This window comes from Gekko japonicus, unplaced genomic scaffold (assembly GCF_001447785.1).
Source record: "Gekko japonicus isolate JY-2015 unplaced genomic scaffold, Gekko_japonicus_V1.1 scaffold895, whole genome shotgun sequence".
Lineage (NCBI taxonomy): Eukaryota > Metazoa > Chordata > Lepidosauria > Squamata > Gekkonidae > Gekko > Gekko japonicus.
In genome coordinates this window covers 227,432-242,568 of record NW_015172581.1, presented here as the reverse complement: position 1 = coordinate 242,568, position 15,137 = coordinate 227,432, and the positions used below count along the sequence as shown (strand labels likewise).

At 48.6% G+C, this 15,137-nt stretch overlaps 1 protein-coding gene across 1 annotated transcript in view; it reads right to left on the bottom strand.

The window, feature by feature from the left end:
* The window catches only part of SH3TC1 (SH3 domain and tetratricopeptide repeats 1), a 75,610-nt gene that overhangs the window by 52,547 nt on the left and 7,926 nt on the right, over positions 1-15,137 (bottom strand). Inside the window, exons 3-7 of the mRNA XM_015421452.1 lie at positions 14,880-15,135; positions 14,576-14,758; positions 13,089-13,216; positions 5,775-5,880; positions 2,536-2,682 (exon numbers count right to left, since the gene is read on the bottom strand). Of these exons, the coding sequence (XP_015276938.1) occupies positions 2,536-2,682; positions 5,775-5,880; positions 13,089-13,216; positions 14,576-14,758; positions 14,880-15,135 (820 nt within the window). The remainder of the gene's footprint in view (positions 1-2,535; positions 2,683-5,774; positions 5,881-13,088; positions 13,217-14,575; positions 14,759-14,879; positions 15,136-15,137) is intronic.

The window sequence follows — 15,137 nt, the reverse complement described above, 5'->3', positions numbered from 1 at the left end:
ATCCTGCAGATTCTTGAATAGTCTTGCAGACAACTTCATCTCTCAGAAGGTGGAGGTGGGAACCAGAGGATCTGCTATCCTGGATTTAATCCTGACTAACAGGGAAGAACTGGTTGATGAAGTGAATGTTGTGGGATCCTTGGGGAATAGTGACCATGTCAGCTTGGAATTTGACATAGAGAAGGATGTGAAACCAGGACATAGTAGGACTCGTATCCTGGACTTCAGGAAAGCTGATTTTTAAAAACTCAGAGAAATATTAGGTAGGATTCTGTGGCTGGAAATGCTGAGGGGGAAATCTGCACAGGAAGGATGGGAGATGCTGAAAAATGAAGTGCTTAAGGCACAATCAAAAACTGTCCCGGTGAGAAAGGTGGGAGATGGGTAATGAAGCCAAGGTGGCTGAACAAGGAACTCTCTGAAGAGCTGAGACTAAAAAGGGAAATGTACAGGAAATGGAAGGAGGGACAAATTATTGAGGGTGAGTACAAGAAGCAGGCTCGAATCTGTAGGGATGGTGTCAGAAAGGCTAAAGCGCAGAGGGAGCTGAGGCTTGCGAGGGATGCGAAAAATAACAAGAAAGGTTTCTATGCCTATGTTCAGAGCAAAAAGAACAGGGATGGGGTAAACTCATAGCTAGGGGAAGATGGTCAAACCTTAAAAAGGGATGAAGACAAAGTGGAATTACTTAACTCTCACTTTGCGTCAGCCTTTAACCGTAAGGCGAGCTGTATACAAACTGAAGAAGGCAGGACATATGAAGGAAGGAGTACTCTGGCTCTAATCTTTGAGATTTCCTGGTGTACTGGTGTTGTACCGAAAGACTGGAGAACAGCGAATGTTGTCCCGATCTTCAAGAAGGGAAAAAAGACGGACCTGGGAAATTACAGGCCTGTTAGTTTGACATCAATACCTGGAAAAATTCTAGAGCAGATTATTAAACGCTCTGTCTGTGAACACGTTGAATGGAATGAGTTAATTGGTGGTAGCCAGCATGGGTTTATCAAGAATAAGTCACGCCAGACCAACCTTATCTCCTCTTTTTGACAGAGTTACTAAAATGGTTGACTCTGGCAATGCTGTGGACATAGTGTATCTAGATTTCAGTAAAGCATTCAACAAAGTTTCTCATGATATCCTTGAGGATAAGCTGGTTAAGTGTGGGCTGGACGGTGCAACCGTTGGGATGGAGTCATGGTTGGTTGAAAAACTATCCAACGAGCGCTCGTAAATGGCTCTGCATCTACGTGGAGGGAAGTCTCGAGTGGAGTGCTGTAGGGCTCGGTCCTGAGCCCGGTGTTGTTCAATGTTTTTATAAATGACCTGGAGGAAGACATAGTTTTGGGCACCACATTTTAGGAAGGATGTTGACAAGCTTGAGCGTGTCCAGAAGAGGGCAACCAGGATGGTGAGGGGGTTGGAATCCAAGTCTTACGAGGAAAGGCTGAAAGAGTTGGGTCTGTTTAGCCCGGGAAAGAGAAGACTTAGAGGGGACATGATTGCAGTCTTCAAGTATCTGAAGGGCTGTCATGTAGAAGATGGAGCAGATCTATTCTCTCTTGCTCCGGATTGCAAGACTAGATCTAATAGGTGGAAGTTACAAGGGAGTCGTTACCGGCTAAATATCAGGAGAAACTTCCTAACTGTAAGAGTGGTTGAGCAGTGGAACAGACTGCCTCGGGAGGTGGTGGATGCTGCTTCACTGGACATTTTCAAGCGGAGGCTGGACGACCATCTTTCAATTATGTTGTAGGGATCTCTTTCGGCTATGCTCCTGCAGAGTGCAGGGGTTTGGGCTAGATGACCTGCAAGGTCCCTTCCAACTCTAACATTTTATGATTCTAAATTAAGGGCGAGAAGGTACCAGATGGATATGAGGAAAAACTGTTTGACAGTCAGAGTTGTGCGACAGTGGAATGGGCTGCCTCGGGAGGTGGTGAGCTTCCCCTCCCTGGCAGTCTTTAAGCAGCGACTGGACAAACACTTGTCAGGGATGCTCTAGGGTGATCCTGCATTGAGCAGGGGGATTGGACAAGATGACTGTCTGGTACCTTCCAACTCTGTAATTCTATGGTTCTATGAGTTAACAAAAAGACGTAAGAATGAAGCTAGAGTCCAGCAGTACCCCCAAGAGAAAGTTCAACCCTGTGTACGTGGGAGAACAAGAGACTCAACGTGTGCACACTTCTTCACACACACTGAAACAGGGGGCTTGTTGCCAGGAAGAGCTGATTAGAGTTTTATTCCATTTTTCTGAAGAACTGTGCTTTGCACACGAAACTCACACTTCGAATAAAACCTTGTTGGCCTCCAAGATTCCCAGTCTGGACTCAAACTTGGTTCTGCTGCTTCAGACCGACCCGCCTGACATCCTTGGACAGTCACAGCTAGAGAGCACTCTTAAACAGGGCTGTTCAGAAGCCAGTCCCATTTCACTCAGTTTCTTAGGACTGCAGCTTTACAAAGCTTAAAGGATTAAATGCGGTAAAAATTATTTCCAGACAAATAGCATTTTAGTAGCACTGCCCCACTTACCCTCTTGGATTAAGAGGTCCCTGTATATCATATCAAGGCATTCTTCATCTAAACGGACATCAATTCCAACTGCTTCCTCCTCCTCTTGTGTAAAAAGCCAGAAATAGTCATCAAGCAACAGATTCTCCATGCAATGCTTTAAAAACCCTGTCAAAGACATTTTTCACTATAAAACTAGTATTTGACGTAACCTGTTCCAATGACATTAAGACAGTAAAGCTGGCAGGCAACCTAACCAAGGGTCGACAGGTCAGCCCTTCCCTCCCTCCCTCCCCATTCAAATCTCATTCTACACAGTCCTTTTGGCTGTGAGTTGGGTTGGGCTTCCCAGACGTGCAGCTGTGTGTAGCACCCCACAGTGGGGCAAAACCCACTCCCTGGGCCATCTCCTCTTGGGGGAAGTGTACGGGGGGGGCTGGAGCCCCTCCTCCTCCTCTAGCAGTAAGGCCCACATCCAAACTGGATCTCGTAGTGCCGAGAGGGGCAGCGGCTACGTGGCTGTAGGGGAAGTGAGCTGGGCTGGGGAGCACCAATCAGAACGACCAGGTCGTTTGGCCCCGAGGACTGTGAAGCCAACTGCATCACAGGCACAGTCTCAACAACACTCTTGTTGGCCACGGAATGATATGGCCAGGCCAGCTGCCCAGGAAGTTTAAGTGGACTTCTCTGTTTGGATCAGTTCTCTCAAAAGAACGCTGCCCACACAGTGGAGGCCCAGCCGAGAGGACAGAGAGACTGAGGCCTCCCCCACTGCTGTCTCCTAGGACAGGTATCCAGAGGTTTGCTGCCTTTGAATATGGAGCCACTGATGTGCCTGTCCTCCATGAATAAAGGTAAAGGTTTCCCTTTCTCGAAAGCCAGTTGAATCTGACTCTAGGGTTGCGGTGCTCATCTCCATTTCCAAGCCGAAGAGCCAGCGCTGTCCGGAGACTTCTCCGTGGTCATGTGGCCGGCGTGACTAAACACTGAGGCGCACGGAACGCTGTTACCTTCCCACCGCAGCGGTACCTGTTTATCCACTTGCAAATTCTGGCTTTTGAACTGCTAGGTTGGCAGGAGGACCAGAACTATACACATATTCTAAAAGGTCGTTACAATATTGGCCATTCTATTTCCAGTCCCTTTCCTAATAATCCCAAGCATGCAGTTTGCCTTTTTCACCACTGCTGCACACACCGAGTTAGCATATTCTGTAAGCTGTCCACCACAACCCCAAGATCTCTTTCTCACTCAGCCAGTTCAGATGCAATCAGCATGTAAAGTTAAGACTTTTTGTTACAATGTGGATGAGGTGTAGTGGTTAGTACGAGCAACTGGGCCCACTCGTGCCATGGAAGCTTGCTGGGTGACCTTGGGCCGGTCACACTCTCTCAGCCTGACCTACCTCACAGGGTTGCTGTGAGGATAACTTTAGAAGGATGAAGAAAATTGTATTTATTTATTATTTAATTTGTACCCCGCCCTCCCCGCAAAGCAGGCTCAGGGCGGCTCACACTGATTAACACATAAATAACAATTAAAATCCACATAAAATCATTTAAAACGAATCAGTTATAAATAGATCATAAATCATAAAGTGCTGGTGATGTTTCACTGATTGCTTAATATGGCGTCCTGAAGAGTGCCTACAAGGTCTAAACAATTTTTTCTGTTCAGTGCTCCTCCTAATGCAAGCAGCAGCACAGGGCCAGGGCTCTATAGTCAAAATTATTGATGGTTGTGGCGGCTCCTTAATCGAAAGCCTGGTGGAAGAGCTCCGTCTTGCAGGCCCTACTGAACTGTAAAAGATCCCGCAGGGCCCTGATCTCTTCCAGGAGCCCATTCCACCAGTATGGAGCCACCACTGAGAAGGCCCTGGCCCTGGTGGTACCAAGCCTGACATCCTTGGGGCTCGGGAGGGTCAGTCGATTTTGCAACCGCAACCGTAGTGCTCTCTGGGGTATGTATGGGGAAAGGCGGTCCCTCAGGTATGTCGGACCCTGGCCATAGGGCTTTAAAGGTAAAGAACCAGCACCTTGAAGCAAATTCGGTATGCTATTGGCAGCCAGTGCAACGCCTTCAGCACAAGCCGGATGTGCTCCCACCTGGGGAGGCCCATCAACAGCCTGGCCGCAGCATTCTGGTTTCTCACTAGAACCTTACTGAAGAAGCAAGTTAATGCAGCTGCATAAAAGGCTTTCTTCCAACTCAGCTTAGCCGAAAAGAGGGCCCCTCACGTTGATACGGCTGAACTGGCCACCTGGAGCCACGCCACAGTAACCAGACTAGACTACTGCAGTGCACTGTGCACTGCTCTCCCAGCAAAACCAGTTCGGAAACTCCAGCTATGATCGGGAGCTAGAGGGAGCCCCCGTAGCACTGCCGGAATCCTGCAGGCACCTCGCTGGCTGCCCATCAGTTCCCGGGCTCCACGGACAAAGCCCTTCGTGGCCTTGGACCCTCCTCCCTCCTCCCCCTCCTCCGCTCCACCCGCGCAGCAGGGCCTTCTGCGGGTGCCAACTGGCAAAGGGCCAAAATCCGCCGCCTCCGCGTGTGCCTCCCCAGCTGTGGCCCCACTGCACAGAACAGCAGGCCCAAGGAGGTCCGGAAGGCTTCCGCGCTCACTACGCAAGAGGGCTGTCCGACACAGGCCACAGAGTCGCACTGTACTAAGTGAGCCACAAAGTTCCTTGGGCAAACTGTGAGGGACTGTGGTGGTCTGTGTACCACGGGGCACAGCTTGCTGAGACGAGAATCCTGCCACGGCAGTTTGCATCATTTAACGCGTCACGTTAACGCCGCTGCTTCGCTGCAGTTCTGTTTTCAGACTTCCAGTTGATTCGACAGCCCTACTCCTACTGCACCGTTCACTGAATGCCCCGTCCGCTGGCTGTATGGACTCACACTGTGTAATCTGCCCGGAGTCCAAGTGAGAAAGATAGTTCCTGGGAGCCACGGCCACCCTGCTCAGGAGGTTTGGGGAAATAAGGGGGTGGCAGAGAGAGCTCCCAGAAGCACTCTGGGCCGAATCAGATCCATCTGGAGGAGCCAAGGTCCAATTGGATTCAGGATGGATTCCTAAACTCAGATATACAACACAGTTTGGATTTGGTTCCATCGTTAACGATGAAATGTTTTAATTAATTAATTAATTAATTCTTTAACTTGGAAGTAGCTTTGAAAATATGTCTAGTATTTGTCAGGCATATGGGATACATATCTATAACTACTGAACTTTCCCATAGGTAGGAATACTTTACCTAGGGAATAGTAAGTTTCAAACTTCCAGATTTCTTCGAAGGTCCAGAATGTCACCCCCATGAGATGCTCCTCAGGATCAACAGACAAGAGCCGGGCAGACAGCTCCTGGGGGGGGGGGGAGAGAAACGTTCAAATGTCTTTATGGAAAGAACCAGGAAGTCGCATGCATAATTAAAGAGAAAGAAACGGGACGGAAGCCACTGAACCACGAAGGTAGCTCTGGTGCCCCTGCGGAATGAACAAGAAGGGATCTCTCCAAAAGCAGACTGGCTTCAAAAGACTGACAGCCTTACTTGCTGAACCTGCTCTGATTAATAATCTACCACACAAACAGTGTACACTCATCAGGAGAAGCTACAATAGCTCTAGGATGCTCTTTAAACTGGCATGAGAAAAGGTGTTTACAAACTCATTCATGCAGCAGAAAATGCTCTTATCTTAAAGCACCTACATCATGTTACATGTTAATTTGCTATTCATCATCTGCCTATAGGTTTGAACCTCACACACCATTCCAATGCATTTGACAAAGCCTGTCTTGCACACAAAAGCTCATACCTTGAATAAACCTTTGTTGGTCTTAAAGGTGCCTCCACTGGACTCTAAATTTGTTCTAATGCAGCAGAAAAGTCATAGCGATTGCCAGTTAAAAGTCTGCTGCCCCTCAATTTCCACCTCCTGTAAGCAGCTCTCATGTTCCACAGTCTCTCATATTCCGCTCATTCACTGCTGAGTCATCAAGGTCCCTTTGGTGTTTCTGCCTCAGCCCTATTCTACAGCTAGCTGAGAGGAACCATGCCGGAGTCTGTGGTATTACTGTGCCCTTAGTAAGACACGAGCCGTGAGAACTCCCACCTTCTTTTAAAACCTTCTTCCATCACACAGCGTGGAAATTCTGTTCCTCCTAACATTAGACCAATGTGTCCCATTATTCAGAGATTGGGCAGAATAAATCTACCCAGAAAGCAGTATAATTTCACCTGGCAGGGGGGGGGGGGGGGGGGGGCGCTGATGTAAACTTGTTAAGTTATAGACATTTACACAATCCACTTGTTCTTAAGGGCTCTTATGTGTGAGGTTCAAATTCTCTTTCTTCTAACAGGCATTGCCAAAATTCACATCTAACAGGAGTCTTGTCCTAACTTACTTAGACAAAATCTACTGCATACCAATTAAGTTAGGAGCATTCAAATTTACCTTTTTAAGAGTTTCTTGAAGTGAGGGTGAGTTACGGCTGTGTTCTGGATGACTCTGGCCAGGCTCGATTCAGGTGTAGGCAGGCACTTAAGAAGCCCCAGGCACCAAGTTAGCGTTCCTATACCAGATCATTTCACTCCTGGCCAGAGGTACATCTCAGTAATGCTACAGGATTCTTCTAGCGTTAGTACACAAATAAATACTATTAGAGAGTCTCTGCTTCCACTCTAAGCTCCTTTATTAGAGCATAATTATTGCATTCTTAACAGAGTAAATCCACAAAGCATTTTACCAGCCATCCAACCTTATTACATAGATAATTAAAGGAGAGCAATGACACAACTCCAGAAGAGTTTCTTACCTCAAAACTAAGCAGGTTCTGAGAAGAAACTCTTGATCAATACACCTCCCCCTATTCATAGGATTTTAAAGTCATCTCCAAACAATAGCTAACTGTCCCACTTGATAAAGGTGAACATTCTTGGCTAACTCATTATCTTATAACTTCAAACACCATATATGGTTATCTTTACTTAAAATAACTTCTTAGAATATATAAAAAGCTAGTCCATTCTTGCTACCGTTTATCTTAACAAAGCCTGCTTAAAAACAACAATTACCAGCTTCTCATATATATGAACATCTTTTGGCCCTCAGCCAATACTCCTATCCTTGAACCATATATTCACTGCTGTCAAGTTGGGACATTCCGGCAATTTCTGCACCTGGGCCGACATGTCCTGTACCTATTGACAATGGGTAAGGTGGCCACACGAGGCCGTATCATTACCTGACCTTCCAGGCTCTTCTGTTCTGGGCCTCCAGGCGCCCTCCTTGGCAGGCTTCCCCGAGAGGCCAGGTGTGTTCTTATCTGTGGCACATCCACTACTATCTTCTTAGTCAAGGCCAGAAACTGTTCCCCTTTATTTTTTGAATAGTCACCAGGAAGGGCACAGTCAATAGACCAGCGGAAAAAGAAAAAACTGTGACAAATGAATGTCAATATTATATTCAAGGATCAATTTACAATGACAAAAAAGTTGAACAATATATTTGGTGAAAGTAGACGGTGGTCTCTGGAATGATCTGTCGTTTCGACAAAACGATCTTCTTCTGAACAAGGATGTATACTGTACAGGATTAAGCCCCTCAAACCAGTCCAGGGGTGAGAGGTAATCCTGTACTTTTCCAGTACATTAAACAACAAACCCAGAGGTAGGCTATACCCTCTCAGGTTTTCAGAACAATGTGCCATCAGAACCTCTTTTCACTAGTCCCTGCCTCTCCTAAGGGAGAGATTCCAAACCCTTAGTTGGCACCTGGGACAGAGCACATTAGCAACTCACTCAGAGATGCATACTCTTACCAAGGTAGCGTATGTGGTCAGGGTTAGCCACCAGATTTAGACTTGGAACTCAGGTACAACATCAGAGAACATTTAGAAACAAGAATAGTGTTTTATTCAGTACAGAGCTTAGTATAGACTACCAGAGTTTACCAAAATAACAAGCCTAAGGCGATTTGCCTTAACTACACAGTAAGATACATATTTAGCAAGTTCAGGAACATCCAAACAGTTCAAGATTGTCCATTGTGATAATCCAGTTAGCACCAAGGGATTTTGAGTAGGAATCCCATCTTGTACAAGCAATGCATCCACTTCACAAAGCCACCCTTTGTCCCTCAAGGGCTGCATTTCAAGTGCAATAAAACAAGCAGAGAGAGCAAGAGCAGAGAGCAAGAGAGTCTCTCTCATTGGCATCAAACAATTATAGCCCAATTCCAGTCATGATCAACTGTGGCCATGCAGCCAACCATGAGTGGACAGGGGTGTGCCCAATTGTTGGTTGTCATAGCTGCAACATAGGATTGGCTAGAAGTTTGGAGGCCCCTCCTGCAGTCAGGTGACCCAGCTTCCAGCTTCCCCATGCTGTACGTGACATGGCCCATGTAGCCTTAAAGCAGGCACCTTGAAGTCTAGCTCTTCCACTTAGAGGTGTGAAAGAATGTGTGGTTATATGACATGGCTATTGAGGTTGTTCAGGCCATCTGGTCTGCCCTGGACCATTTGGCCTGCACAGGAAACAAAGACATAGAATGTCATCACAGGAGAAGGCATGAGACTTGTAGAAATCAATATTTCTATACATATACATAAATTGTCTTTCAACAATTCATTTCTCTTGGTGATGAGCCAAAAGTATAACTGTTGATTCACTCCATTATGATACTATGCTTACAGCTAGCTTCTTCAATGGGCTATCATTGCTGAATGCCTTGTTCATCCTTGTTCAGAAGAAGATCGTTTGTCGAAACGGCAGATCACTCCGGAGACCACCGTCTACTTTCACCAAATATATTGTTCACCTTTTTTGTCATTGTAAATTGATCCTTGAATATAATACTAGCATTCATTTGTCACAGTTTTTTCTTTTTCTGCTCCCCTTTATTTTTGGCCATATTTGTGACTGCTGAATGAATATTATGCCTCTAGTGTTCTAAGCTAAATCCTTACCCTGAGGGAAAACAGCCACAGCCTACACAAGGCTGCTCCAGGTCTGGGTATCAAGGGAAGTCAGGTAGAGAGCAGCTATATGACAAGGGAAAATGTTTCTTCAGGGGACACATTTGTTGTGGAATTAGGGCCTGGCTTGAACCTCAGCCCTCTGTTAAACCCACGTTACTTTAATTTCTATAGTAAAGTATAGTTGAATCTTTGGTTCTGTTTCCCAGGAGGCTTCAGGACTGTGCTAAGTGCTGTGGCCTTCTGGTACCGATACCCCGGTACATGACTTGTGCCTTCTGGAGTATTTATACACTATCAAAATCTAAATAGACAGGGTATCTGTAACTCGCTCCCTTGACTCTCTGAGTCATCCCAGCTTTCCCTGGCTTTCCCCGACCTTCCTGACCCCAGAGATTGAAACAAAGGGCTGAGCTTTGTCCTGTACGTCAGGTGCACGTCGGATGCTCAGCCACAGACCTGACTGACACTTACGTTAGCTCCAGTGTTCCCTCTAAGCTGAGTTAGTATGAGCTAGCTCACCGTTTCTTAGCCTCTGGCTCACACATTTTTGTCTTGGCTCAGGAAGGATGGCTCCAGAGCAAACTAATCTATGCAGTAGCCAAATTGCTTGCTCACAGTTTTAACGCCAGTAGCTCACAAAGTAGAATTTTTGCTCACAAGACTCCACAGCTTAGAGGGAACATTGGTTAGCTCCCATGGATGGAGGATAGAGGACTTAATGTCTGAATCTAGGCTTGTTCCTGGTTGTTCTGGCCAGCCACCCTTCGTTATGGGTCTTCTTGACGGAGCAACCAAGGATTTCCTTCTTAGACCTACAAGTGCACTATTTTTGTACTGGGGTTGTGTTGAAATAGTCTATGCTGAATACTGAAATGCTACAAAGCATTTTCAGTCTTAAGAGCGTGTAATGGAATAAACTGAGTTTTGGTCTAGAACAACCATCTCCCCCTCTCTCTTGGGAGGCAGCTGGGGTCCCAGCCAGCTTCTCTCCCTCCCAAAACAGACACCGTGGGGGGATGGGAGTCCATGAAAAGGCTCCTGCACTCCTCCTTTCCCCAACAAAATTCCAGGTTTTTTAATGTGGGAGAGTTTGGCTTCCTGTTCTCTTGTCTCAACATTATGACATAATGCTTGGATCATGTTACAGCACAAGGTTAGTTTGGAAGATAAATATACTACACTACACTTTATCTTAGCCAAAAGGCCGAGAAGATAAATACATTTTTAAAGGTTGTTTTTCTTTTCCTTGTACAACAAAGCAATTTTTTAAAAAGAACTTCAAAATTTACCCATTGCATGCTGATATTTTTTAAAAATTTTAAACGCAGAATTAATCTCCCTGAGTCAACATTTTCAGTGAGTTATCTACCATGACTCCCAAGATCTCTCTCCTGGTCAGTTACCGCCAGTTCAGACCCCATCTCCCTTATAAATAATAGCCGAATGGTGGTGGCACTTCTCTAGAACATTCTACATGCTCCAAAATCAGTTTGCTCTCTGATCTGTCATTCAGAGGGTCTCCCTATCCACTGGCTGCTTTGCCTGAGTCCTGCCTCCAATATTCTAAGCAGTTTGCTCTTCCTCTCCCCCCCCCGTGGCCAATCAGAACACAGAGGTTATTTGCATATGCAGCCTCATTGGCCTCTGCCTCGGAACACAGAGGTCGTTTGCATATGCAACTTGATTGGCTTTTGCTTCTAACATTCTAAACAGTTTTGCTCTTCTGAGGCAAAATGTGTCCAATCTCCAGGTGAGGGCTGGAGATCCCTCAGAATTGCAACTGCTTTCCAGATGGCAGAGATCAGTTCCCCTGGAGAAAATGGTGGGCTCTGTGTCCTTATATGCTGCTGAGGTGGCCCCCGTATGACAGCCAATGTGACGTAGCAGTCAGGGCTTCAGAGCACGGGAGAGGCTGCAGGTGTGTGTGGGGGGGTGGAAAGCTGAAGAGTGAGGGGAAAATATGAAGACGGGGACGGCAAAGGATGAGATGGTTAGACAGTGTCATAGATGCAACGAACATGAAATCGAGCAAACTTCAGAGGACGGCGGAAGACATGGAGGCCTCGCCCAGAGCCTCTTTCTAGAGGCCATTGTATTTATTTCCACAACGGGCCTTTTTCCTAGTTAATTATAAAACAATGTATTTTTAGCTAGGGTTTTTTATGGTGGAGTGCTAATCCATGTATGCAACCTTTACACAGAATATTTACTTTTGTCCTAATATAGAGGGCTCATATATATACAATTCATCAATTTCCCTTTTTCACAAAAAAAGAGGGAGGAATGTTCTAGATCAAAAAAAGCTTTAAACCCATTTATTTTTATTTTTACAGCAGTGAAATATTTGTGTAGAGCTGCATTGCTGAATAAAGTATGCTAAATAGTTCAGCAGATGCATTTAATTCCATTAAATATTGATCTAAATGCTGAGACATTGGTGTAAATATGCAATATTTTAAAAGTAGAATTAGATAATATAATGCAGATGGGTGTTAAGACCTCAAATTCTGTGGGAAATTATAGGTAGGATCAGGGCTATTTTTGGCCAGGAACGCACAGGAACGGAGTTCCGGCTGGCTCCCAAGTTGGCCACGCCCAGCAGGAACTCATTAGCATAATAGGCCACACCCAACAGCAGAAACTCATTAGGATTGGATACATTAGGGGTGTGTGGCCTAACATGCAAAGGAGTTCCTGCTACAAAAAAAGCCCTGGGTTTTGACAACAAACAAGGTAAACAGAATAAGAAGCAAAAGGTGGGTGTGGCTGGATGACCACACTTCTGGTAACATGGGGGTGCGGCCTGATGTGCTAATGAGCTGTGCTGTCAGGGTGTGGCCTACTATGCTAATGAGTTTCTGCCGTTGGGTGTGGCCTGTTATGCTAATGAGTTCCTGCTGGGCTTTTTCTACAAAAAAAGCCCTGGTTAGGATTATGCTTGAGATACAACCGCCTGGGAACACAACTGCATCCACGCCTTTGGTGGAGGCTTAGCTTTTCTTTGGTGGAGGTTCAGAGCCAGTTTGGTGTAGTGGTGAAGTGCGCGGACTCTAACCTGGGAGAACCGGGTTTGATTCCCCACTCCTCTTCCACTCGCACCTGGCTGGATGACCTTGGGCAGGCCGTGGTTCTGATAAGAGCTGTTCTTGAAAAAGAGCAGTTTCTGTCAAGAGCTCTCTCAGCCCCGCCTACCTCTCAGGGTGTCTGTTGTGGGAAGGGGAAGGGAAAGGAGTTTGTAAGCCGCTCTGAGACTCCTTTGGGTAGTGAAGGGCCATGGGGTATAAATCCAATCTCTTCCTCTTCTTCTTCTGCACCAGGTACCTTTGCCACGTTGCAGCTGGTCTGCCACCTTTGTCTTGCCTAGGAGAAGCCAGATTTGGCCACAGCTCCCCATGCTCTGAACTCATTCGGACCTGCAGTGCCCTCCATGTGGGGCTGCACTTGCTGACAGTGCGCAAAAGCCTCCTCTGGTGCACAACACTGGGGCAAGACTCCAGATGAGTGCCAGCTACTGGGGACCCAGGGCTAAGAGGGCTGCCTCTTCTCTTCCCCGTTTGGCAGTTGGGTAAACAGATCACCAGCCACTTACACTGAACACGGCCCTCGCTTTCCTGTCATCATTCTCCAGAAGACGAAGCCGGTCCCTCAGATATCCCCGCAGCTGAGCATCAAGAAGTCCAGTTTTACGTTTCCACATGGATAGCTTCAGAGACAGAACTAAAAAAATCAGACAAGTTTTCTGGCACCCACAAGACAATGCTGATTAGTTCAGATACAAACACACACACACACACACCCCTGCTCTTTAGTGTTAGGCAGCTAAACCCAAGTTGCAGTAAGGCCTGATTTGAGTGACTGTCAGTGTGAAATTTCTCCTGGCTCTAGTAGACCCTTCTGACACTCTTTGCTGGAGGGCAGCCACACTCGCTAGGAGGACGGTGGCATCCCTACCAGAAGGGGGTGGGGGCCACTTGCTGTCCTTCCAGGGCCTGATGGAGTCCCCAAAGTTTTAGCCACTGTGATTTGCTGAACTACCACTAGGAAGGAGCTATTTGGTCACTGGAAAGGTTCAGAAAAGGATTAGGGTAGGAAAAACAATAAGGAATCAATTAAGGACCTCCTACGCCCCCTGTTACGCTTCAGTGGGAAGGTAACAGCGCTCCGTGCGCATCGGCATTTAGTCATGCCGGCCACATGACCACATAAACGTCTTCGGACAGTGCTGGCTCTTCAGCTTGGAAATGGAGATGAGCACCGCCCCCTAGAGTCGGATTCAGCTGGCTTTCAAGCAGGGGAAACCTTTACCATGCCCTTCTTCACTGAAACCGCTGTGAAATAAGTTACCCAGTTCTATACGATGAGAAGGCAGCACAAGAGAAGCAGTATATGGTGAGAAAAGCAGACTGTAAGAAAACACTCGGTGCCCATTTGTAGCCTCCTGTGATGCACCCCACCACACTGCCCTTTGGCCTTTCGGCCCCAGCCCAGCTAGCCAAGGGGCAAGAGGAGCAGTTGCCCTGGGCCCTGATCCGGGAGGGGCCCGATCTCTCACAGCCGCCACCGCCCGCCCCCCCCCAAGGAGAGGGGAAAAGAATAAGAAGAGGAGGCAGCGGCTGCCGCCACATGGGTGTCCCTTGTGGGGCTGGCGGCAGCCTCTCCTGCACCCCCCCCCAGGCGCCTAACCGGGGGGGGGGGGGAGTGCCCCAGTCACTGTTCCCTCTCAGCTGAGTGAGTGTGAGCCAACTCAGAGTTTGTTTAGCCTCCAACTCACTTTTTTGTGTGTGTGTGTCTCCGTACAGGAAGGAGGGCTCCAGAGCAAACCAATTCAGGCAGTAGCCACATCGCCCGCTCACAGAGTGGAATTTTTGCTCGCAAGTCTTCACAGCTTCGAGGGCGCGTACATTGGCCCCAGTCTTGCGCCCCGGGCGGCGGGGAGCCACGGGGAAGGGCGGCTTGCCGAGCCCCCCACCCCGTGCCCTGAAAGTCTCTCTTTGGATCCGGGAGGGGGGGGAGCCGGGGGCCCGCGGGCAGCGCGACGGCTGGGAGGAGCCCCGAAGCCGCCCGAAAGCCACTTACCCTGCTGCTGCTGCTGCTGCTGCTGCTGCCGCTGCCGCCGCCCCCTGGCGTGGGGGGCGCGGGGTCCAGCGGGGGCGCTCTCGCCCCGGAGCTCCGCCTCGCGGTCCCGGCCGGAGGGAGGGCGCGGGGAGGCCGGGGGCCCTGTAGCGTCCGCGGCGGCGCCCACGAGTGGGGGCTCCATCCCTGGCAAAGCAACACATTGGCCGGCGGCTGCGGGGACCGACGGGCGGCTCCTGCCTCCCCTCCCCTGGCTCGGCCAGCCCGTCCCCAGCCGCCCTCCGCGTGAGAAGGAGGACCCCCCCGCCCCGGGGCTTCCCGACGTGCTTTCGGTTCCACGGGCTGGCCGGGAAAGAGGCCGGGCGGGCCAGCGGCGGCCGAGAGCGAAGGGCTCCTTTCCCGCGGGGGCCGCCTTCCCGGGCGCCAGCGGCTCGCCTTCTCCCCCCGACGCCCCAGCCCAGACGCGCCGCGCCTACCTGCTGCTGCTCTTCGTGGGCTCCGTCCGGCGGAGGGCGCTTGTCGTCCGGGCGGATTTCCGACGCGGCCCCTGGCTGCGGGCGCGCCT